Here is a 26619-nt window from a genome sequence, read left to right on the forward strand (position 1 = left end):
TGTAGTTTTGATTTGTAGAATTATTACTGACGTATATTTTAGCCAGACCACTTAGGTAGCAGCAGTAGGGGACTCAGCAGTATGAAGCTTCATCTGTGGTGGATAATGTGGGAGGTTGGGCTGTGGCACCCTAGCAGTACCAGCTGAACTCGGCTGAGTCCCTGGTTAGGCTGGAGGAACGTAGAGAGTAGAGGTCCCCTTTTTGTTTTGTTTCTTGTTGTTGTCGGCTACCCCCCAAAATTGGGGGAAGTGCCTTTGGTATATGTATGTATGTATGTACTTAGGTAAACATTCACAAACTTGATAGGGGTGATTAAAAAAGAAATATTGGTAATTGGTGAAGGCTTTTGATTATAGCACATTGATAGATTAGAAATAGATTGTCCTTGACCTGAAACATTGTTAGGTTCTAGATCATTAGATGAAAGTAAAAAGTGGATGTAAATTAACCCTTTTACCCCAAAGGACATACTGGTACGTTTCACAAAAGCCATCCCTTAACCCCCATGGACGTACCGGTACGTCCTTGCAAAAAAATGCTATAAAATTTTTTTTTTTCATATTTTTGATAATTTTTTGAGAAACTTCAGACATTTTCCAAGAGAATGAGACCAACCTGACGTCTTTATGACAAAAATTAAGGCTGTTAGAGCAATTTAAAAAAAATATACTGCAAAATGTGCTGGGAAAAAAATAACCCTCTGGGGGTTAAGGATTGGAAATTTCCAAATAGCCTGGGGGTAAAAGGGTTAAGGTAACTGGGTACTTGCACTCTTGTTATTGTTTTGCGTATATCAAGTATGTACAGATATACTGTACACCAACATGCAAACTTTAAAGAATATAAATGTCTGTATCCATAATTTTAAATATAGTAAGTGCAAAATTCAACATTGTGTCAGGCATTGGATATATAACTGCAGCATGTAACGTTTTGTTTGTCATGTTGGAGCTGTAAGCGATAACCACCATCTTCCACTACCTTTCCCCAGCACAGTAACTCACCTTTCCAAACAAAACCAGTCCATATATTTCATCTATTCCACTTTTTCAAGGTAAGATTGTTTTCCTTTACAGTACAGTATTCAGATATCTAGTAGAGACAGGGTATTCTAATTTTTTTTTAGTTATAGTTCACATTAGACAGTAAGCTCTACAAATTCACATGTCCGAGTATTAGTCAATAACAAGTTTTTAACTGTAGACTGCAACATGTAGGTACATATGCACTTGAAGGTACAGAATAAGAGTTCAGAAATTTCAGAATTTAAATCAGCACTGAATTAGTACATGCACATTATTTTGATGAATCTTCCCTCCAGGTCATAGGGCTTATATCTTTGAGGTGTAGCCCATGATGAGCTCCCATACCCCACCCCTACCTCTTGGTCCTTACCATAGTTTTATCATTACAGTTACTATATTATACATGTTAACAGGTTGTATTGATTTTTTCTTTTGTTTTTATAAAATACCCCTAATATTCATATTACTTCACTCTGGAAGCTTGGCTTATATCAACATTTACCCAAAAAATCCTTTCAATGGTCGCAAGCTTCTAGTACAGTATCAAGACAATCTAGCCGTAAATGGTCATAACATTTGTGTGGGTACACCATATATGCTTTGCATTTCAGTCTTCTTGTTGATTTGTGCTTGATAAGTTGACACTGTGTTTACCTCGCTCTAGATTGTAACGGTATTATAAAGTGTTATTTTGGTTATTAGTGATTATAAAGGTAATCTTTTGGATTTGTTAGTAATTTCTGTGTAGATTTTTCAAAGGAATTACTTTTGGGCAATCATGATCCTTGTACTCTTTGTGTCTCGTGTCAGAAGCAATATTGTTATTTCAATAATGTTTGTGAGGAATGCAAAGGTCTTATTGTTCGTGTTATGGAAAAGTATGTTTAAATGGTTGTTGACCATTTTAAGAGTTCCAGACATAAAAGAAAACTATCGTTTACTCCCAGGGAAAATCTAGAGAAGACTAGCCTAGTTGATTACAGATGATGATAATGCCAATCCAGCGATTATTGAACTTAAAGGCATTGATAGTAATGACCTTCATAATCTCTCATCATCTTTGGCTATTGTAGTTAAATCCAAGAAGGCCAGCAAGTCTTCTGGCAAAGGTTCTAGCCTAATCTTGTTTTGAACCCTGGCCCAATTCTTGCTAGTGGTTTTAGTAAGGGTTCTAATAGTGCATAGTGCAAGACAGAGTCAATTGCCTCTCTAAGAGCCTCCCACTCGCTAATTACTTCAGGGCCCAATACTGTACTGGGAAACCCTCGGTAGTGCGTATTCTGACTACGTACTTCAACCACTGGGTTCTGAGGTAGAAGACTGAGCTGGTAGCCTGGATTCCAATAATCCCTGTGCTCGCTGGAGTAAGCTCTTATGAGAAACCACTTTTTTCATATTTGTTCCAACGCTTGTACAAGCAAGCAACCGCTCTCTCAATCAAACTTTTCACTTTCTTTTTCTTTCAAGAAGTGAATGTTGGCTGTCGATTGCTATAGTTGTGGAAAGAAGATTCTGACATGCAAGAAACGATAGACTTCACATCTGGTTTATTGTAGATCTACACACTCACTGTGCTTCTTACTAGAGGCATGATTGTTCACAATCATCCCTGTGTAGGTCGTGGCCTCTTATGTGGTGACAGGCATATGCTTTGAGTGGGAGAAAGAGAGCTTTGCATCTTTCTTTTATTCATTGAGCGCATCTGCTAATGCTGCTCCTGCGCTTACACCCCTGGCTCGGTCACTGGAGAGTGTGCAGTAGGAGCAAGGAGCCCTAGGAGCTACATCAACAGGCTTTTCAGGTTCGGGTGACGTGTAGGATTTCTCCAGTGTTCCCTGCACTCCATCAGAGGTTGGAGGGACATCTCAATTTATTTGTACATACCGCAGAAGAATAGTTTGACATAAGGAAGGCTTGGGCCTCCATAGGTCTTTCAGGTAGGCTCCTCAGTGCCAGTGTCTCCCTTGGTGATGCCAGTGATGAAAGGCATGATCAGTGTTCCCTTGTTGTCGGTGACTCCTTTGATGTGAACAGTGGTTCCCCCTCCCTGGGAGTAGGGCAGTCCCAAGGCCAAAAGGATGTGTTGCCTCCAGTGCCAGGGATGGTTTCCCCGTACATCTCCCCTAACCCGGTCACTCCTTGTGTCTGAGGGTCCACTTAACTCTGTGAATGTACCTACATCTCCCTCGTGAAATTGTTCTCTAGTGTTTTGGAGCAACCTCTGTGGTTTCTTCCCTTTGGGGAGCATTGTCGTTAGTCAGTCAGACCTCAAAAGGTCTGCTTACAAAGACAGGTGAAGGTTGGGAAGATGAAGAAGGGCGGGGATCTTCTTCCTCTTCGACTTCCGACTCTGTGCACACTTCTAAGAATAGTTAGTAGAGGAAGAGGTCGAAGTAGTCCAGTCCGCCGTAATCGTAAGTCGATGTCTCTTTGACACCACCACTCTTTTTGGGGTTGGATGGCACCCAAGTGGTTTCCAGCTGTGTGGGAACAGCCACAGCCCTGTCCCTTGACCCCCTAGGCCTGCAATTTAGGTCCCCAGGTAGCTAGGTGGGACAGGTGTGTAAGGCTCTGCATTTCGGCACAAAAGTACGGGGCAGGGGACCTAACCCTGTGTCACGATCCAGTGGCTTGGTCCACCGGAGTGGCAGGGGGGTGTGTACAACGCTATGTTTCGGCACCTCGAGGGTCATGGTCCAATGCTGAGGCCCCTTAGGCCACAGTACCGGTTCCCCACTGCGGGGACTGATATCAGCCCCCATGCTATCCAGGTGGGACTAATGTCACCCGATTTCATTACCCCCGGGGCCACAGCTTCAGTCCTCGGCTACACCAGTAACCAGAGGGATAAGGGGGTATGGCCTTATGTTCCAGCCATCCCAGTAGCCAGGTGAGATAGGAGTGTATGACTCTGTAGACTGTTTTGTCCCCCGGTGATGGAGTAGCTTTAGCCCTAGCATCTCCCTTTCTGCCTGGGCATCGGACTCATCCTCCTCCCTTAACTTGTGATACTTAGGTAGAGCGAGTTTCGAGTATGGCACAATCGATGCTATCATTGCTCACTTTTATGCAGTGGAAGACCAAGAGAAGGCGGCAGAGGTACCTTCTCTCAAAGGCCCGGCCATCCCTCCACTCTGTCCACTGGAGGGAAAAATACTTGTACTCTTATGAGTTCCATTATTTAGGACACAGAAGTTCTCCCCCATCCTCCCTAAACTTGGGGAAGGATGGTGGAATATATACCACCCTGTTGATCATCATAAGCTGCATATATTATTCCAAACTGTTATTCCCTTTGAGGGAAGGGATTACTTCTTTGACCACGTGCCTATTTCTTCACTTCCGTACAGGACCAATTAGATTAACGTTACCAGGGAGGAAAAATAAATAAACCAGTTTGATTCTAGGTTGACCTCTGACCCACCAGTCAGCAAGTCTTGTATCTTGAAGGACGAAAGGTTTGCATACACTTTGGAACAAATAACAAATTTTAAAAGTAATTTGTATTTTACCTAGCTATACAAACGTGAATCTTTTAAGTTAAACTTTCCACCTCAACCACCCCTCTCAGTCCTGAACTGAATGATTATTATAAGTGAAGAGCTTTCGTCAATTACCTCGTTAAACGACTGCAACGGCTGTCTAGCTCGTGCTGAAAACAACATCCCTATTTAAAGGAATCAGGTTTACAGTATATAGCTTGGAAAAATACAAATTACTTTAAAACTTTGTTTGTTAGTATTGTGGCATACCTGTAGCAAATGGTTATTGTGGAACACAGAGTACCTGCAGTATATTAGATAAATCTTTGAGTTTTAAGTTAATTAGTTGAATCATGTTTCGGTCGTTTAATATTAACCCATGCTATCGCCAGGAAATGAATTTACAAGTGCTTTAAATCATGTACTGTACATACAATGTTTCAATATTTCCTGCACCTTAAACAACTTAGCATTAACTGGAGGTTAAAGAAACACTTGTTTTCATCAACAATTTCAATTTTAAACACAACAAATATGGCACAGAATATAACTCGTGTAAAATATTTACAATTCCAATTTGTATTGCATTTGTCATGAAATTTTAACGCAAGTAATAAATAAATAAAAACAATAAAAAGATTAACATTTTAATTTCATCTAAAACTATATACATTTTCAAAACTTTCTATACAGTATTATATAATACTTCGCTGATGAATCGATTATATATAAAATTTTCCTATTAAAATTTTCTTGGTTTAATAAATAGATATTTTGGATCACCTACTGTAGTTTAATATTGGTAAATACTTTAATGCTCCTAACATTCAGTTTCAGTTATGATATCTCGAGGTCTAGCCTCAGTCTCTTCAATACTTGGCACCTGAAGAGTCAACATGTTTGGTTGAGAATTCTGAGGATTTGTGGCGAGATCTGTGTTCTCTGGAACTTCTGTACTTCCTTTTGGATTTTGAAATTGTTGCTGATCACTTGCTGGGGAACTTGGACGGGGTGAAGCTGCTGGTGTCAGCCCTCCCCCAGTTACTGGTATTGCACTTGAGGAAGACCACTGATGGTGAACATCTCTTTGTAGAGAATATCTTCGGGTACTAGGAGTAACTGGTTGTGATGCAACTAAACGATTATTACCATCACATATCAGGGAAACATGAATATTAGTTGGCGATATCATTTGAGAAGAATTATACTGAAAAGAAGGGGGTACAGAAAGCCTCTCGGATGTATTTCTGTCTATGCTTGTGGTGCTGTGCCTTTTTCTTAACCCTAAAATTCGAGAACCTCTTCTACCTTTTGCTGCGGCTGCCTGTATTGCACCATCTTCAGTGTCTGAGCAGTCTGTTCTTATAGAACAAAGATCTTCAAGTGAAACCGCTAAGTTTTCAGAGTCCCTGTGCATTCTTCTTTGTATCAATCCTTCCATAAGTTGGTAGTCTGCTTCCTCTGCATCTTTAAGTGGATTAGAGCTAATAGTAATGGATATACCAGCAGATTCAGAGAAAAATCGCCGCCGCATTTGTGGTTCAACTCTTCGATTATAATCTAAGGGTGAACAAGGTGGAGTCAACCTTGCCATACATACAGTTTCAAGTTCATCTGCAAGGCTTGTGTACTCGCTCGTGAAGGTGAACATGGGTGGTGGTGAAGACGGTGGAATGACTTGTATTCTGGGCCTACTTGAAACCGAAGAATGACTCCTTTCATAACTACCCGAAGCATGTATTGTTTCGTCTGGAGGAGACATACTTCTGCGATATCTTAATTGAGTATCTTCTTGTTCCAAGTGTCTTTCAACTGGATCTCCAGAATCTGAGTCATCACCAGCAATCTGGGCTTCCACGAAGCAAACACGTGATGGACTGAAAGGTTTGTTTTCATCTGATCCTTTCCTGGACTTACGGATGCTGCTCTTTCTTCCCCCAGAAAGCTTACGTTCTCTTGATGCGCGTCCAAGAGAGCTTCCCGACTCGGAATCTAACCTAGTTTTTGCTGGACGAGACCTGCTTTTAGCTGCTCTTGCTTGATTAGATGCCATAGCAGACTCTAGTTCAAAGTCTTCCATTTGATGTGGAGACATTGAAGATTTAAACGATTTCTCCATCTCCAATTCAATTGAGGTAGGTTTGTGTGGTTTACGACTGGTGCTACCCTCAAACTCGGCATCAGTAGTGTCGCTCATTTCTTTATCACTCGTTTCAGGCTCTGGGTCTGGGTCTGGTCTCTTCCTCATTTGTCTTGCTGTCTCTTCAAGCAGCTGATGAAGACTGGTTTGAGAGAGGGATCTTGGTGTCTCACCCCCATCAGATCTTGGGGTTGCAGATCCTGAGCGTGAACTACCTTTTCTTCCTACATGACCAAGCATAAATCTATGAACAACCGCATAACTATTTTTAGTTTGTTCAACAGTTTCTTCAAGACGTTTTACATGGAAGTCCAAGTTGTTGAAGGAACTCATTGCAGCAATAAACTTATTTTGCATGTCTTCTATTTTTTGCATTATACCTTCTGTTCGTTCAGCCATGACACGTACACGTTCCTGCAAAAAATAAGAATGTTAGCAAAATAATAACTTAATAGAAAACCATAAATCAACCTCATTTAAAGAAGCTTTTGGATTTTCAGATTACCTAAAGCTAATAACACAGGATGTATTATCATAGATTCATAACCACCAATTTACTATCAACCGAGAGTTCTTGGTAAAGAGTCTATGAGGGCACGTCACACAAATAACAAATCCATGCTCCCCACTGTTACAATTCACAAATCCAGTGTACATTGGAATTCCTTAAATCATTACCCAATGTTCTACCAATTGCTACTTGGTTACAAAAGCAACCCAGAATGTAGCCTAAAAGAGGAAATAATGAATCGGAACAAATTCTGATTCTTAGCACTGAATAATTATTATTGCTAAATTATGAATGCGTTAAAGATATGAAATAATTTTATTTTCTTTCATCACATAACTACAATAATTGTATATAAATGTATATTTTTTTTCAACAGACCGTTTACCAGTGCAAACAGCCAAAGGAGCTCCTAAGGTCCTTAGAATTCATTACTATGGATCTAACAATAACTGAATTCAGACATACAATGCCTCAACCAGAATGTCCCTTTTCCTTCTATAGAGTTGACCAATTTGCAGGTCATTTCTGAAAATTTATAAGTGATTTCATCTATACCCCTGAGGTCAACAGAAAGTATGGTCTTCTTTTCTGATAGCGGCAATTACCTCACTTGATGTCTGCATTTTAAACTTAGTTTGTACAACAAATTTGTTATGAGGTGAGGTTGATGACTGAGCTTGATTCCCTGGTCGATTTTTCCACCAGGAAAAGCCGACTGTATTAGCCTTGAGAACTGTTTGAAGCAATTTTGAGCAATGATTTCACCTCTGCTGTAAGCATCAGAGCTTTCAGCAATTCCAGAGGGTAGGACAGGAACACGATTAGAGTGCGAGTGGGGGGAGGGCGATACTCATCCTTGAGAGAACTCCCACCACCTAACTCAAAGCTCTGTGTCACTATTGTGTTGCCCAATGGTTCAACAGGTATCACCCTTCTCATGGTAGCTGGAAGAGGAAATTCTGACTTTTGGAAGAGGGCTGTAGACTCCAGAACTGGGGGCATTCTTTAGGGCCCGTGCCTTCTTTTACTCCACCTTACAAGTGAAGGGGGGAGGCGACTGCATCCCTTACCTTTAGAACCAAATTGGCCCACTGGTTCGCTGACTGAAGGGTCAAGAGTGTCGCTTTGAAGGATCTCAAATCACAAACTGGTAATGTCTGGAAGAAAAATCTTGTGATGTAGACAAGACTTTGGAGGTTGGAAGGTCTCATTGCAATGAATGATGTCAACGGGATGGAATAGGTGACCAATGATCCAAACTTTAAAGAGAGAATGGAATCGTGGTCTTGAGAAGTAGAAGCACAGTGATGGAGTGTGTGGAGACCGTGCGAGTGGCGACAAGTCTTGCAGTGATTAACCACGATGGGAAAAAGGACGCAGAGATGGTTAACTACAAAGAGTACCACAATCTACTTCTCTGCCTCACATGCTTGAAAGAACCTTTTGTTGCTCAACTAAGCGAGGTAATCAGAGGTTCCTACTCCACCATGGGAAGGCTTCTTTGGGTTTGTCATCTTCGAAGATCTCTCTCTCGCTCTTTGGAGATACAGGAAAATATCAATTGAAGAAACATCTCAAAAGTTATGGTTAAGAAGTTGAAGACTTTTTGTCGTATGAAGTTGAAGTTTTTCAGCATAGTGAACTATTTATTTCATCAACAAAACTGAGGAGTCACATGAATGTCTTGAAAAATAAAGGGAACAAGTGTGCCACCCAATGTATCAATCAGCAGTGTGTGTATTCGGTTCCATGCAAGATTGTGTACTGATAGCTGGATTAGTTTCGGTACAGCATAACTTCTCCCATACAAACCCTGGGCTTCAAGTGACCTCTTCTTTGTGGCAGCAGCAGGCATGATAGAAGACACAGGTGTGGAGGGAGACACTTCAGTTCAACCTGACCACATTTCACAGAGTCAAGGAATTCCGGGCTGGCTGCGACGAAATTGCAGTGGGAGATATCACAGGATCCTCCCCAAAACCAGGCGAGGACTCATCGATGCTTGCCACATAGGTGGAACTGCCAAAGAGGAGGGTGCAGGAAGGGAAGTATCAAGGTCCTAGCATCAGCCAACAACTCCATAAGCTTTTCTGCCAAGGGATGTTATCAATATACAAAGAAGGCCACAACTGCTACAGGTCAAGGTGCTTGCAAATTTTATCATAAGGCAAGGGTGTATTACCTTCACTGGGGGAAGGGGATATTTGTACTTCCTTCAAAGCATGCTCCAAAGGCAGTGTGGGGTCTCTCCCGGTCTTATGAATTCCTCCTTATGACCCGGCCCAAGTGGAAAGGAGACACAATGGGCTTCTAACTTCTGTGCTCGCATAGCAACAGAGCGTTGTCAAGTCTGACACTGACGAATCTCTCTTAGAACACTATTTTTCATAAAACCGGCTCACTACAGAGGAGGTCACACCCTGTGCTTGTCATGAGGATTACTGCAAGTAGTCATGTCCCCTGCAAAAGAGACAAAGTTGATGGGGATTCCCACAAGGCCACCTGATAAACCTGCCGTATTTTCAGTCAGATTTCCTAGGGTACAGCTGCATGTCTACTCATTGAGTCTCCGTAAACAGAAAAACAGCAAAGACAATCTGCAAAGATAAATAAAATTGAAAATAGCAAAGTTAGAGGCAGCATCAAAGTATGTGTGTACTGAACCATGGCTGAATTCGAAGTGAGGGCTGCTCTACCTGTGACGTGGGCAGGGGCTACCCTTAACTTTCCAGCAATTATAATTACCTTGTTAAAAGTTTAAGGGGCACGATTCCTGACCTCCAATTGAAATTTTGGAAATTCTGACTATTGCAATTTTGACTGGCAGAAACTCTATATTTCATGTTTCAAATAGTTTTATTAATGAAAATGATTAGTTTTATTGCTAAACTTACTTTTTTTATTATTTACACAACCCTTTTCTGACTTGGGTACCTATGTATTTACTTTTTTCTTCAAGATTTTTAGGGGAAAACATTAGTTAGCGTTCCCTAGTAAGTTATATTCATCAGATTTCTTTGTCCGGTCGTTTGTATGTTTAAAATTATTGTTATGGTTATGCTGAAAGATGCAAAAGTGTCAGAGATGATAACTAAATATACCTAAACCATAAAATTTGCCCAGAATGTACGGAGATGAGAATATGTTACAGTATGCTAATAATGTTTTTCTCCTGTGAGAATTTGGTACATTTAACATATATATTTCTGGATTTGAGGAAAGGGCTCACCACTGTTTGATAAATAACCCTGAAATATGATGATTATGTCCTTATGATCTCCAGTATTGAGGAAAATTACCGCTAAAAGTACGTACTTATGTATACTAAAGTATATTTAAGCAATCTCTACAAAATAAAAAAGTTTTGAAGCTCGATTTCTCAAAACAAAATTTTTGGAGGAAATCTTTTTGCATAATCATTGATTTTTGTTATTCAAACATGAAAAGAGAGGGAATTTTATAACCTGCCATCAATATATTCACATATTGTAAAAACAAAAACCACCCAAATGAAAAATCCTTGAAAGTGACTTCTAATACATTGAAAAAATAATACTTAAAAAATAAAAATCGAAGGAAGTTTCAAATACATGACATATAGAGCATTAGAATTCTCTACCAATTGGATTTTAAAAGAAAAATTGACTGAGAAACAAAAAGGTAGGAGTTTGAAGTCACCCCAAAATAACATTGTTTTAATTGAGTCGAGTTGTGCCCCTTAAGCAGCCATTTCATTTCCATTGAAGTCATACCTCTATTAAGGACGATGATTTAATTAATTATTTTTTTTTTTTTTTTTAATAATCTGGAGTCCTGTATTTCAAAATCTATTTTGAGATGGTTAATTACCAATAATCTAGACTATAGGCGAGTCTCGAATGTTAATTTTTTCTATTATTTTTAAAACTTTAAATGACTTGTCTCTCTCTCTCCTTCACTGGCGGTCCATCTCCATCAGTATGCGAGTTAGCAATATGAATATCAGGGGTGCTACTTTAATTTCTATACTCACCTAATGTTCATGAATGTGCCCACCCTCCTCCCCACTGTCTTGTTGTGTCAAGAGAATTGGGAATAGTTTCATTTTCAAGGCTGAAGACATAGACGGCATGGCTTGTCCAAGCCACTGGTTATTACCATTAACCACTAGACTGCCTCTTTACTTTACTAGAGACATAAGTTTATTGAAATGGAAGAAAATGGGGAATCTTAACCCTTTTACCCCCAAAGGACGTACTGGTACGTTTCACAAAAGCCATCCCTTTACCCCCATGGACGTACCGGTACGTCCTCGCAAAAAAATGCTATAAAATTTTTTTTTTCATATTTTTGATAATTTTTTGAGAAAATTCAGGCATTTTCCAAGAGAATGAGACCAACCTGACCTCTCTATGACAAAAATTAAGGCTGTTAGAGCAATTCAAAGAAAATATACTACAAAATGTGTTGGGAAAAAAATAACACCCTGGGGGTTAAGGGTTGGAAATTTCCAAAGAGCCTGGGGGTAAAAGTGTTAAAAGTTTTAGGGGGTAAAAGTCAACACGACCGAGCTTTCAGACAAAACTCATAACATCACGTGAGTATGGAAATAGCAAATTTTATTATCCAATTATTCCATTTTTCAAACAAGGTATGACCTTTATATCCTAAAACCATACTAAACAATTTAAAGCTACGTAAAGATTATGTGTACTTACTTCAGTGCTCATCTGTTCTTTGAGTTCCTTTTCTCTATTGAATCCATTCATACACTCTTCTTCAAAGTCATGGACCCGCTCTAAACTTTCAACATCCAGAAAGAGCTTCAAGCCATTATCATAAAAGAAAGGCTTTCCTTTCCATCTTCTACAACCATATTTAACTATACGATATATATGAGAGAAAACGATGAGAGGAGGTGGAAACACAGGTTTACTTTCGAATTCCATTACAACCTGAAAAAATAATCTTCATGTTATACAATAGTACTAGTAGAAAAATAAAATATATTTATAGCATGAATGTTTTATTTCAATTCTTCTTTGATTATTCAAGTAAAATATGAAATTCTACCTAATAGCTTCAACTTAAACAGTTAATTTTTTGGGCTAATGTGGTAGTAAAAAAACTTATAATAAAAATATTCTAAAGGCTTTATAGTTCATATATCTAAGTTTCACTAGTAAAGCAAATGCATGTAGTTTAAAGGTTTTTTTTTTTTTTTTTGTAAATCTGATATTTTACTGACAGACTGGCATCAAGAATGAAGACTATGGCAACTAGTAAGATGACTTAGAAAAGTAGAAATTTTATTGTATATTAGTTATCAAAAAGGGAAAAGGTTAGCTTTAATGATCCATTACACATTGCTGTATTACAGCTAACTTTTCCCATTGCTCTATTGATGTTAACATCTCAAAGTACAAAAACCTCTCCCCTATCCATTTCAGTGGAATAGCCTCATCCAAGGTTCTTAATAAGCGCATGACTATCAAAATTAAGTTTGTTAGGTTGTAATAAGGTCAAAGGCTTGAGTGGCAGTTATCATAATTCAATCTACAGTGATCCCTCAGTTATTGCAAGTGTTCCATTCCAAACCATCTCTGGCCTCTGCGATACAGAAGTCTACAATTAATTTTTTTTTGTATAAAAACATTGACTTTTACCTCATGTATTTTTCTTTGCTATCATATATCTGATTTTCTATCTTGGTTATTTCTCTGAAATATTTTATTCTTCATTAACTTTTTTTTTTTTCCCTGGGTTTTTGCCCTTTAGCTTGTAGCAAAATATTTTCCAACTAGAGTTGCTATTTGACAAGTGACAGTACAGTAATAACAATATCTGTATTTTGTTTTTCAATTTGCCAATCTCTGCTGGTAAAATAGTAGAATTGGAAATGATCACACTCTCAACTTTACTGAGAACCTTCCACATTTGTATGAAAACCAGCATTTAAGGTATTTCACAGAAAGACAATGCAAAATTGAAAATTGATCAAAACACACGGAATATAACTTACCTGAAACCTCTGGAACATCCATACTTGATGAGAGATTGCATTGACTGAAGTGAATATGTTATTAAATACAGCTATGAGAAGGTTGATGAGCAGTATGTTAGCGACTAATAAGTACATCGACATGACCGTAGGAGTGACCCAGCGACCCGGATGACAAGGAATTTCACCTTCACCACCACAGTGAGGGTCAATGTCGTCAGCAAACACTTCACCGTACAACATGAAATATGGCTGGGAAAAAAAATGGAATTTTAATATTTGTTTTTCTATACTCACATTTACTGATAAAACTAAAAGAATCCTGTAAGAAATTTCTCTTTTTTTTCTGTTCAATAGAATTAGGCTTATGGTAAAGTAATGAGACAATCTATCGGTTAATGGCAACTACCGATGGATTCTTCAATCTTAAGTCGAATGGGGAGGAGGGGAAGTTTTTCAATAATAAAAGCCCTAAACACATACACTATAATACCTGAGAAACTGATACATCTAATCCCAGATGCTTGAATACAGAATTAAGCATTAATTGACTGTACAGTATATCCCTTAATGGCTGAAATTAACTCAAAAAAGGGAATACACACATTTAACTATTATCCGAACTAATTCCAGCCATTGACATTCTAGATTTGCATCAATCAAAATAAACATTCCATATACTGTATATCATTTGTAGACTGGCTATTTGAATATATGATAGATAATCTGAAGGGCCGGGAAAATGGAAGTTGCCATTAACTGTAAGTCTGTCATAAATTTACTAGAGGCATAAGTCTATTGAAAGTAAAGAAGAAGCAAATTTTTAAATATTGGTTTCAATATAGCTGAAGTATTGGTTATGGCCAAACAAATTAATCTTAACATTCAATTATGTTAAGAGATACTGTATTCTTTATTTTTTCTTTGTATAACTGTGCAATGGGTTACCAATGTTGAAATGAAATGCACGGCTAAAGCAATGACCAGCTTGACAGAAAATGTTTGCATTCACTGAAACACAAATATTAAAACACACAGTATTACATGGATATGAATAAGTATGCCCAGTCTTCAGTTTTATGCTCGACTTTACAGAAGTATCATGTGTGGCATATAACCGAGTGGCATGTACAGTACAGTATAATATTCAGAAATTACATACATACATACATATACCAAAGGCACTTCCCCCAATTTTGGGGGGTAGCCGACAACAACAAGAAACAAAACAAAAAGGGGACCTCTACTCTCTACGTTCCTCCAGCCTAACCAGGGACTCAGCCGAGTTCAGCTGGTACTGCTAGGGTGCCACAGCCCAACCTCCCACATTTCCACCACAGATGAAGCTTCATACTGCTGAGTCCCCTACTACTGCTGCTACCTCCGCGGTCATCTAAGGCACCGGAGGAAGCAGCAGGGCCTACTGGAACTGCGTCACAATCGCTCGCCATTCATTCCTATTTCTAGCACGCTCTCTTGCCTCTCTCACATCTATCCTCCTATCACCCAGAGCTTTCTTCACACCATCCATCCACCCAAACCTTGGCCTTCCTCTTGTACTTCTCCCATCAACTCTTGCATTCATCACCTTCTTTAGCAGACAGCCATTTTCCATTCTCTCAACATGGCCAAACCACCTCAACACATTCATATCCACTCTAGCCGCTAACTCATTTCTTACACCCGTTCTCACCCTCACCACTTCGTTCCTAACCCTATCTACTCGAGATACACCAGCCATACTCCTCAGACACTTCATCTCAAACACATTCAATTTCTGTCTCTCCATCACTTTCATTCCCCACAACTCTGATCCATACATCACAGTTGGTACAATCACTTTCTCATATAGAACTCTCTTTACATTCATGCCCAACCCTCTATTTTTTACTACTCCCTTAACTGCCCCCAACACTTTGCAACCTTCATTGACTCTCTGACGTACATCTGCTTCCACTCCACCATTTGCTGCAACAACAGACCCCAAGTACTTAAACTGATCCACCTCCTCAAGTAACTCTCCATTCAACATGACATTCAACCTTGCACCACCTTCCCTTCTCGTACATCTCATAACCTTACTCTTACCCACATTAACTCTCAACTTCCTTCTCTCACACACCCTTCCAAATTCTGTCACTAGTCGGTCAAGCTTCTCTTCTGTGTCTGCTACCAGTACAGTATCATCCGCAAACAACAACTGATTTACCTCCCATTCATGATCATTCTCGCCTACCAGTTTTAATCCTCGTCCAAGCACTCGAGCATTCACCTCTCTCACCACTCCATCAACATACAAGTTAAACAACCACGGCGACATCACACATCCCTGTCTCAGCCCCACTCTCACCGGAAACCAATCGCTCACTTCATTTCCTATTCTAACACATGCTTTACTACCTTTGTAGAAACTTTTCACTGCTTGCAACAACCTTCCACCAACTCCATATAACCTCATCACATTCCACATTGCTTCCCTATCAACTCTATCATATGCTTTCTCCAGATCCATAAACGCAACATACACCTCCTTACCTTTTGCTAAATATTTCTCGCATATCTGCCTAACTGTAAAAATCTGATTCATACAACCCCTACCTCTTCTAAAACCACCCTGTACTTCCAAGATTGCATTCTCTGTTTTATCCTTAATCCTATTAATCAGTACTCTACCATACACTTTTCCAACTACACTCAACAATTCAGAAATTACTTTAGTAAAAAATCTTAGATGTCACTTATAATTCTAAGTATTTAGAATTGATTAAATACTGTGTCCAGAGTTACTGTTACTACGTATATATAACTTGTTAATGTTTATAAGCAAATGTTCAAACCATCCTTACCTGGTAAAATATGTGTCTTGCTAACCTCCAGTGTGGTTCCTCATTTGGAAAAAGGATACTTTGACGGCACACACCGAAGGCCATGAGAACAACAAGTAAGAGTACGACAAAATATGCCATATTCTTAATCATTTTTCCCATCATCATTACCAACGGACCCAAATATTTATTAGCGGATAAAATTTCTAAAATTCTTAAATACCTGTTGGAAGAAAAAAAGAATGCTACATAAGTGTGAGCACAAATAAGACAATAAGTACATAAATCCAAAATTCTAACATCTTTATTGTTTGTAAACTTTTCTCAAAAGTATAGGATCCAGATTCCTAACATGTTCTAACACTCAAGCTGGCAACTCTGGTATTCCCTTGGTTTTTTTTCCATGAAATGAAGCAAAAATCTTACGGACATAATCAATCTATAACAAGTATAACTATGTGATAAACAGACCAGTTCTGAATAAACTTTTTGTTTCACATACGAAAAGAATAATTTCTTGTGTTCAATGGACTGGAAAATCAATATTCAGTTATTGATGAAGTGGTTGACATCAATCAAATAATTATACTTGGAAAAAATTTAAATAGCACTTTTCAATGTTTATTTTATCAGGAAATTACATTGACACAATAATTTTTTGAGTTGCCAATATTACTAGATTTTCTGAGTAAATAGAACATTCAACAAAGAACTTTACTTTTGCAGCCAATGGGATGAATAGAAAATAATATCAGGAGAAATTTAATGATCTGTAATACCAACTACTGCCTTTCATAGTATTGACTTGATAAATCTATGTCAAACTGGAAATGGGGTCCTAACATGAAGTCTAAATATACTGTAGGTTTTAAACTACTGTATATGAAAAAATGTGCATAAAAAAATATCAATCATGTTGTGCCATACATTTATGGCCATAGAAGTCCCCATACACACAGCATCTTATTTTCCACTGTTCTGCATGTACCCTACATGAACTATTGAGAATAGTTTGCACTTATCAATGGATTCATAGGGAGGAGCAAGGGCAGCAAGGTTATCCCTCCCAAGGTGAGGCCACGTGGTGTTTTGGGCAAGAGGAGGCAACTGGAGATCATCCAAGTGAAACAGAGGAGCTAGTAAACCAGAGAAGTGTAAGGTTGGGGGTCGTCTCCGTCGTTTATGGGATCAGTGAACTTTTTCTCGATGGGCACAGTATAGTCCTCAAGGGTCTTAAATAACAAGACTACCTCCATGCCAGAAGTTTCATCAGGCCAGGACCCTGGGACAAGACTCCTTTGGAAGCAAGATGCTGAAGAAAGGAGTCATAGAAATATGCATGTTTCTAAAATTCCAGGGCAGAATATTCAGTGCACTGAAGGAATACTTCCTGGAGAGAAGAGTGATCCTTGACCAGTCTCTCCTCAACAGTCACGTGCGACAAATACAAAATGATGACCGTCAAACATGTCCGACAATTACTACACCGAGGGGCTTTGACCTGTACTATAGATTTAAAAGATATCTACAGTATTGACACGTCCCTACTGCCCACCAATTCCGACTTTACCTAGAGGTTTGGTTCGTGAGAGGTGTGAGCAGGTTCAAAGCAACGCCATTCGTCCTCAATATTGCCCCAAGAGTGCTTACCAAGCTGGTAAATCTAGTGATCAAACTCCTGCACCAGCAGGGAGTTCAGATCATTGCCTATCTAGATGATTGGCTGATTTGGGTGGATAAACAATTCAGATCGTACAGGTTCTGCAGGAGCTGGGTTTCCTGACAAATTTTGCAAAGTCAAAACTAATACTCAGAAGGGTATTTCAGGGGTTAGGTCTTCAATGGAATAAGGTGAAACATTTCGGCGAAGAATTCTAGGCAGGATAAGATCCTTTGTTTTGAGCCATTTTTTTTCCAGGCAGCAACTGGAGAAGATTTTGAACCTTCTTCACTTTCCCTCAATAGTAAACCTGGTGTTGAAGAACAGGTCGAAAGATTTCAACTATGTGTGGAGGAAGGCGGCTCAGAAGGGGTGTTAGGACCGTCAAGTGCAACTGCTTGGTCAACCCAACTAATGTAAACCTGTGAAGAGCTGGTGGTCGAGGTTGCAAGTGAACAAAACGCACTTTCATCTTGGAATGTGATGCAATCGACCAGCTTTAGCTGATACATCACCAACAATAATAAAATGTTAGAGAATCGACAACATAAAATGTCATCTCCCAAATGAAAAACAATGTTGCATAAGAGCATTTACTTTAGCAAGCGAGAAGAATATAAGGATCCAGACTACCTATTAGGCCTTCTGCCTTGCAATCTAAATGTCTAAAAAAGTGAATATGAATGTGGAACTGAAAGGGTTTCACAGCAGAAGGGATATAAAGTAAATAAGAATTTGAGGCTCTACGAGAGGAACTCGACTCTGTAAGTGCAGTGAACACTCAGAAACCTTACTGAATGAAACACTAAGAGATTATAACCAGTAAAACTATAAGGATCAAGATTGTCTATTCGGTCTTCTACCTTTCAATCTCTTTGCTGGAATTCAACTTGAACTAAATATTACTTTCTCTACTAGGTCACTGAAAATCGAAACATCAGACATTCTGCATACAGCATAGAAGCTTTACCACTGTATGTAGGCTCTCCAGTCCCATAAACCCTTAAACTTGAAACATTTTCCTGAGAGGAACAGTGAGACATCATACACCTCAAAATGGTTATTTAAAGCACAGTGTTTTCTTTGTGCAGAAATTCTAACAAATCCTGGATTGAAAACATCTTAAAATGCAATAAACATTAATCATGACCTCACCGATGTGACGGAAACACTAACAGGTCGACCCAGAAAACATGAGACTGCTGGCCCCTAACCATTAACCACTAGATTGTTTCATTACTTTAATAGGAATATGTATCTTTTTAAAGAAAAGAAAAAAGGCAAATTTATAATAAATTTTGGGGGAGAAAATGAGCTTATGGAGGGAGAAGCAATATGAACATTACGGCAGATTCATAAATATAATTATGTAACAAACAGGAAACTACTTTTTGTGACCTTGTTGATTAAAAGTTCAGTAGTTTAACACGTTTGGTACAAGAACAGAATTTTACTTGTGTATGAACAAGCAAAAAGGCATATCCTGACAATATGTTCATATAAATGTACTGTACTATATGTGAAAACCTAAACTGTAGAGTATATGTCATATTCCAGTAACTATTTTAACATTATAACAGCAAAAGAATTACTAACCAATATATTATGTCAACACAGTATATCACTCGTCCTGCATCCATAGTTTCATCTTGTAATCTTAATGTAAGACCAATCAAAAATAAAACCGTGAATACCAAATCAAACACATTCCATAACTTGTCGGACCATACCGCAATTTTCAATCTGAAGAGAAAATTAAAAGTTATTAAAAATGTACATAAATACAGTACAAACTAAAATATGCAAAAATACACTTTTAACAGCAATGTTTAAAAAATTTAGTAAAGCTCAAATAAAAGTTACGCCAAATCAAATACAAACCAATGAATGAATATTAAGCAAGCTGTACAACTTATAAATCATAGTACAAAATGTAATTCCAGTGAGTAGCCCTAAAAACATTCAAGGGATTATATTTTCATTACTATGATAATAATAGATTTATTAAAAGTAATGGCTGCCTCAGTGGCATTAATCTTTTAAAAGACCTTTTCAAAAGTTCTAATAACTTTTTTCTCATTATTACGGCTTTCAAGCCAAAGAGCCTTTGTCTTTCAGTTTTTGTGTTGACTTCGCCTTGATGAAAGCTCCGACTCCAGATTGATAAAATTTAGGTTGTTTAGTGTGTCTAGAGGAATAGATTCTCGAAGAGAATTATTTCTGGGCAATCATGATCCGCATTATCTTCGTGTCTCGCCTCAGGGACAGTACATTATGATACAAAATAGCCGTTGTGAGGAGTGCAAAGGCCTAAATATTCCTCTTATGGAATAGTATGTTTCAATGGTTGTTGACCAAATTAAAAGTTCAAAGCACAAAAGGAAACTTGCTTTTAGTTCAGGGGGAAATCCAGAGAAGACTAGGCTAGTTGATTATAGCGGGGATGTTAGATGTTAGGATGCCAGAAAACCTCAAATCAATCAATCAATTATAGCGAGGATGATACAATAATGACACACCAGCACCGAACTATAATACAGCACTCGATGAATTGAGTTTTGAAAGTGAGGAACTTAAAAAAAAAACTACCTTTTATAGCTCCTGTGGAACTTCAGAAAGCCAGCAAGACTTCAATCAAAGGAAGTAATTCTGAACTAACCAGTAATATTTCAAACCTTAAACGGACTTCTTAAATCAGCTCTAGTGGTTCTACCGTTTCATTCAGTAAGGGTTCTGGTGGTGTATAACAGATTCAAGATCCTCTTATTGAGAAAATTAGTAGTTTAACTTATAACAAATTTAAGCCACATCTGTTACTTGTTACTCTGGAATAGTATGAAAAGAAAAATATATGTATGACATGGTTCCTGTTCCTCATGAGTGCTTACATGTTTCGAGTATTGCACTTCTGTCTTGTCTTCAGCTGCTGACTCTCATCTTAATTTGTTGGACAAGAACTTGTTGTCTATTAAATTTCTTATTCCTGATCTAGATATTAATATCTGGCACCATCGTTCAATGAGCTCCTTATGCATTTTGCATAACATTTTTCATAACAATGACCATTCTTTGCATTCAGACCTTCCGAGACAGTACCATCCTACTCGTAATACTAGGTATGCAGTTAATACTAGGTCATGCCTTCTCCATCATAAGGCTCAATACTACACAGTATTCTACAAGTTTTATTCCAGCCATTACCAAGTTGTAAAATGACGTTTCTAATCAGTTAGTTGAATCGTGGATCTTCAAAAGTTCAAACTTGCAGTGAATGTTTTTATGCTTAACAGGCTGTCATAAGACTCTCCATATAGTTTATATATGAAAGATCTATTTTAATATTTTTACTGTTCTTAAAATATATTTTATTAATTGTTCATTAATTCTCTTAATAGTTTATTTACTTCTTTATTTACTCTCCTAACTGGGCTATTTTTGCCTGTTGTGCCCTTGGGCTTATAGCATCCTGCTTTTCCAACTAGAGTTGTGGCTTAGCTAGTAATAATAATAATAATAATAATAATAATAATAATAATAATAATAATATTAATAATAATAATAATAATAATAACTGCCAGGCCAGTCTTCCATCTCAGAAACAAGAGATCGTATAAAGCAGACTGGATCATGGGAAAGTGAGGGTTACTCATTAGAAAGACCTAAAGTAACTCAAGTGTGTGAGGCTCTTGCAGAGGTGATCTACTCCCTCAGCGCTGTACACCTTCAGAACCCTATTGACTGGCACACTAGAACCGCTAGGCAAATCTTAAGGAGTTAGGGCAGGTTAGACTAGTAGTAGTCTGGCCCAAAGCAAATGTAGTAAAAGTGTATGAAGCTAACAATTATTAATCCCAGAAAGCTCATAAAGAGAAACTTATCAAGCAATATTCCTAAAAACAATAAAAAAAAAAAAAAAACAATCTTGTGGCCGACACGCTTTCAAAAAGTCATGTGAACCACTCTCACCAGCATTTATTGCAATTCCAGAAGACATGCCTTATTAAAGCATTAAATAAATTAAATATGCAAACATAAACTCAATCTGGATTATGGGCAGTAAAGATAAATGCCTGACACTGATTAACACGATGAGAAAACAGAAAGATAAAGGAACTATGACATATTGAGGCTTTCAAGAAAAAAACTGAAGACTTTCTTATTCAGTGAGTGCTTCGATAGCGATGATCTAACAGTAAGCGAGCAATACGCATTGTGAAATGTTAAATGCTCTCGAATGAACATCATACAATGACCGTGGAGGTCCTGTAGAGAGTAGGGATCCCCTGCTGTACAGGACCAGACAAGCAGCCCTTAAAGTAAAGTAAAGTAAAGTACCCACAACTAGATAGTCAACATCAACCTCCAGATTGAATCAATAGTCAACTAAAGAGGGAGGAATTTTACAAGGGGAAAACAATTGAGAAGTTATATGAACATCAGAAAAGTTTCATTGAAATAATTAAGTTTTCATATGGTTTTACATAATACAAAAGAAACTTACTTGAGCTCAACAGGTTCTGTAGAAAGTATTTCTCGTACTTTTTCAAAAAGAAGCGTAGTTATGTACGAAATGACATACCATTCAATCCACTGGGGCTTTTTTGGTAACTTAACTAACACCAGATATGTAAAGAGGCAAAGGAAGAACATATATGCAATCTGTAAAAGCAAGAAAAGAAATTACAACTAAAACAATTGCACTTCTAGAAAATATCATTTTATTCAAGTACACATTATGACATTCTAGATAATCATATACATTAGTAAATTTAGTAGGATGGCTTCAAAACTCATAAATGTTGTCATAAGTTATAGCCCCCCACTGATGATTTTGCATTTTATTATTGGCAAGCACAGTAAACGTACAGTATATACATTTCAATGTAAAATACTAGACTGTTCAGTATAAAAAAAATAAAAGCAAACTGCTTGAATCGGTAGTACCAGTAATAACATAATACTTCCTAGTGTATTTATAATAATAATAATGATAATAATAAAAAAACTGTAAGGAAAACACAAATCTACAATAGCATATACTACCGGTAAACATTCCCTACAGATGTGAGGTCCCTCATAATACATAGAATTATTTATTTACTTTAGTCCCAAATATTGCAAAATCCTTGCATTCCCGCAATCCTAGTCTCTTTTAGGCAACTAGATTGTGAGGCAAAAGAGCTCCAGTAAGTGCTCTTAAGCAACCTCCATGTTTGGATGGTGTGGCATATTGTATGATCCCCTTAGAACTATATGCCTCTGATAGAGATTCAGCTAAAGTTACAGTAATTGGTTGCATCATGGTTCAGATGGCAGCATACATGGTTTCCTTGCAAGCTCGGTCACTAGGTCATCCCGTGTTACCTAATGGGGTAAATGTAGGTACTACTACATCTACAGCCAAACCGAGTCTCTAAATAAACTAATGCTTAGAAGCTTTCGTGCAAAGATGTAAACAAACGGTTCTCCATATCCACATAAATTCAAGCAATTAGCTTCTAATTTAGAATTCTGACGGCGTTATCACGGTGAACAATACTGCTATACGTACTTGGATATTTTCCAACCATTAATGGGATATATTACGCATTAAATCTACAACAATTGAAAACTCGATCAAAATGGAATGATAAGGAAAGCTGTGGTCTGGAATGAAGTTGCTTCAGCACAAAAGCCGTCGACTCAGTATGGGTGACTATGACTCTGACTTGTTCCTATTTGCACATTACTTACTCACCAAAACCTGGCCTATCTGACTTCAACCTATTTCCTTAACTCAAAAACACCTGCATGGTCACAATTTTGGAAATACGATAATAATGAAACTTGGGTAGCAATGCTTGAAAAAAACAGAGGATCATGTTTAATGAAAACTGGGGATATTATCTAGAAAAATCTTCTACGATTTTTCCTGGGTATGGCTAATAACGTTTTGATCAACTCTCTTGCTTAAAAAAAATACGCCAACAAAAACTTACCGAATGAGCCCAAAACTTTGATATTGGAGCATTATAAAATTCATAAAATTTGATTCTTGCTGTTAGCTGTTTTGAATGCAGGTCATTATATATCACCGATTCGTTAACTGGATACGGACTTATTGAGGTTCCATTCTGGATGACTACCGTAGGGTTAGTACTCCTACTGTCAACAGGTTCAGATGGGCGAGAAGGTGCAGTTATTGCGCTTGAGTGAGGTACAGCATTATTGCTATTACACAGGGGTGCCTGAAAATAGAATTTAGAAAAATAAATGGTTTGAAATTTTTTTTTTCTTAAAAACAATGCAAGTTTTTGTTCATATAAATTCATTAATCATGAGTATGGCAATACAATAGTATTCGAATCCTAAATATTCCCCTGTTTAACACTATTTTTTATCAGATGGTACTTGAAAATTCAGTCGACATAAGCATGATATGACCCCCAAGTGTTTGGCAGAACAAGACAGGTGAACCTGAGAACATTTAAGATTCAAATAAAAGCATATATAAATGCAAATATGGATTGTGATGAAATAAATACTTTTATTGGAAAAATTATCTATTATTCATACTATAGATTTCGACAAAATATACCTTACATTAAAATAGTCCTGAAAGTAAAAAAGACTAAAATTAAAGTCTATGCTGTTATAAAAACAATGTCATAGAAAAATATATAAGTATTTGATTTTTTGAGCAAAAAACAGACCTAAAAGAAATTATTTATCAGATAAATAATTTTTAATACCTTATCATCCCACAAACATATTGTTACACAAAATAAAATAAAAGAATTAAAACAAAAAAACATTAAAATCCATAAAGAAAGCTTTGGGTAAAAACTGTAAAGATATTTTTGGGAAAAAAACATACTCTTGGATAAGAATGTACATATAAGAATTCAGACAGAAAAATAGGCATATACAGAAAGGAGGCATTAAACAATACTAAAGGTAATCTTGTTCATATATGCGCTGCTGAAGAAAGGACTATTTGAGATTAAATGCAAGTACTGTAGTAGAATATCACTGAGAGGGGAAAATTATAGTCAGAGTTGAATCGGTATCTAAACATTGTACTGTATACAAGAGGCATATTGCAAGAAGTCACTGATAAATATAAAGAGAGGTGTGCGTGAGCATGTGTGTGCGTCTGTGTGTGAACATCCAAGAGGTACCTTGCCTAAAGAAAAAAAAATAATGTTAATACTGTAATAAAAATTATTTCTATATATACAGTACTCACCTGATATTCATATTGCTCCCCTGTAGAATCTCTGTTTTATTGACATACACCCCTAAAACTAAAAAAAAAAATCCAGTTTTCCTTCCTTTCAATAGACTTATGCCTCTAATGAAGTACTGCAACGAGAGAATCTAGGGGTTAATGGCAACCACTGGTGGCTGTCAAGCCAAAGGTGCTTTGTCTCTTCAGCCATGAAGTTGAAACTATTCCTTATCCTATTGACACCACTAGTCAGATGGGAGGAGGATAAGCATGCATATGAACATCAGGCAAGTATAGAAATACAATTTTTTTAAATCAAAATTACATTTATTCTTATGAACCTCCTCTGATATCCTTACTGCTGACACCCACACTCTGAAGGGGTAGTGCCAGTGAAGGAAAGAGACAGGTCATTTATAGTTTTAAAGTAATAAAGATAACTAATATTCTAGACCTGTGAGTAGTTTAAACTACTGGTAAAAAATTGTATTAAAATACACTTTGAAATACAAAACTCCAAATTGTTTCCTAATTACCTATTCATATAACCGTAACACAATGAAAATAAAATTAAAATTTTTAAATTCAGAAAAATATCAATTAAATAAACACAAAACAGTTATTAGGCATTGCCAGCAGTCACTATAAGACCTACACCCCAGTAATCTTGATAAACAAACCAAGCTTTAAGTAAATGTTTAGTGAAAACTGACTTATAACGCCATAAAACGGCCGTTAAAATCACCCCCAAAGAAAGACTTCGGAAAGAATTTAAGGAATATGAGACGAAATAATTCTTTATAAGCTTCCATGACTAAACTTAAAAGAAAAAAAAAAACACTGCATTTTTGGACAAGGACAAGTTGGAATTTCAATACCACGAAACAAATTAGTAACTACAGTACCTCTAATGTTCTTAGTTTTGTCTAAATAATACAGAAACCAAGTCCCGAACTGTTCCAGTAATCTGAGCAGCAACACTTGCTGATCTCAAATCCTTTTCAACAAATTGCTCAAAATTAGCCAATCAACCAGGTATAAAAGAGTTCTTAGCTGCAGAAACCTTCACCAATTTGAATTAGGGGTGGGGAACACTTGAGAGACTGTCCTGGGATGGAAACACAGGCTCTTGAATTTGTAAACTTTTGACTCGGCAAAATGAAGATACTTTTTTAGAATTGAAATGAATAGGATATGAAAAGAAATCTCTGAGCAACTTATTAGGACATTTTTCAGCAGTAATTTCCCTACTGATAAAGAGATACCTCATCATAGTGAGACTCTTCCTTAGTACTTTCTTCATCCTCTTCCTCTTGTTCAGAGATATGACAAAGAAATTATAGTACCGGCTAGTTTTCCCATTTGTTCATATTTTTTAACAGAAGTTGCTTTGCATTTGTTTTCAATGGAACTAGTTTTGGCAGTTGAGGTACTAGATCATATATTTACCATGTTAAGAGTTAACTGTGATGAGCTAGTGGCTGAGCTTGCAAATGCATGATGCTCACTTCCATCCCAAACATGATGCTACTGATCAGCTTTTGCCAAAACTTCATCAGATACATTTGCTCAAAGGGAATCATACAATACTGTATATGAAGTACAAGTTTGCTTTAGAGAGTGAAGGGATATTAGAATCCAGGGTAACAACTCAGTCTTCTGCCTTGCAGTCTAATTATCTGAAAGACGCCCTAGGATTGGTGGAATGCAAGGGTTGCGCAGCTTAAGGAGCTAAAGTATACAAAGAATTTTAAGCTATATGAGAGGATATGAAATCTGTAATGT

At 37.4% G+C, this 26619-nt stretch overlaps 1 protein-coding gene across 1 annotated transcript in view; it reads right to left on the bottom strand.

Moving 5' to 3' along the window:
* Window positions 1–4761: 4761 nt before the first annotated feature.
* LOC137644655 (transient receptor potential cation channel trpm-like) overlaps window positions 4762–26619 on the bottom strand; it is a 97434-nt gene continuing 75576 nt past the window's right edge. The window contains 7 exon segments of the mRNA XM_068377606.1: window positions 4762–7062; window positions 11857–12093; window positions 13161–13391; window positions 15986–16187; window positions 19221–19367; window positions 22126–22283; window positions 23603–23851. Of these exon segments, the coding sequence (XP_068233707.1) occupies window positions 5329–7062; window positions 11857–12093; window positions 13161–13391; window positions 15986–16187; window positions 19221–19367; window positions 22126–22283; window positions 23603–23851 (2958 nt within the window). The 3' untranslated portion in view covers window positions 4762–5328.

This window comes from Palaemon carinicauda, chromosome 7 (assembly GCF_036898095.1).
Source record: "Palaemon carinicauda isolate YSFRI2023 chromosome 7, ASM3689809v2, whole genome shotgun sequence".
Taxonomy (NCBI): Eukaryota; Metazoa; Arthropoda; class Malacostraca; order Decapoda; family Palaemonidae; genus Palaemon; species Palaemon carinicauda.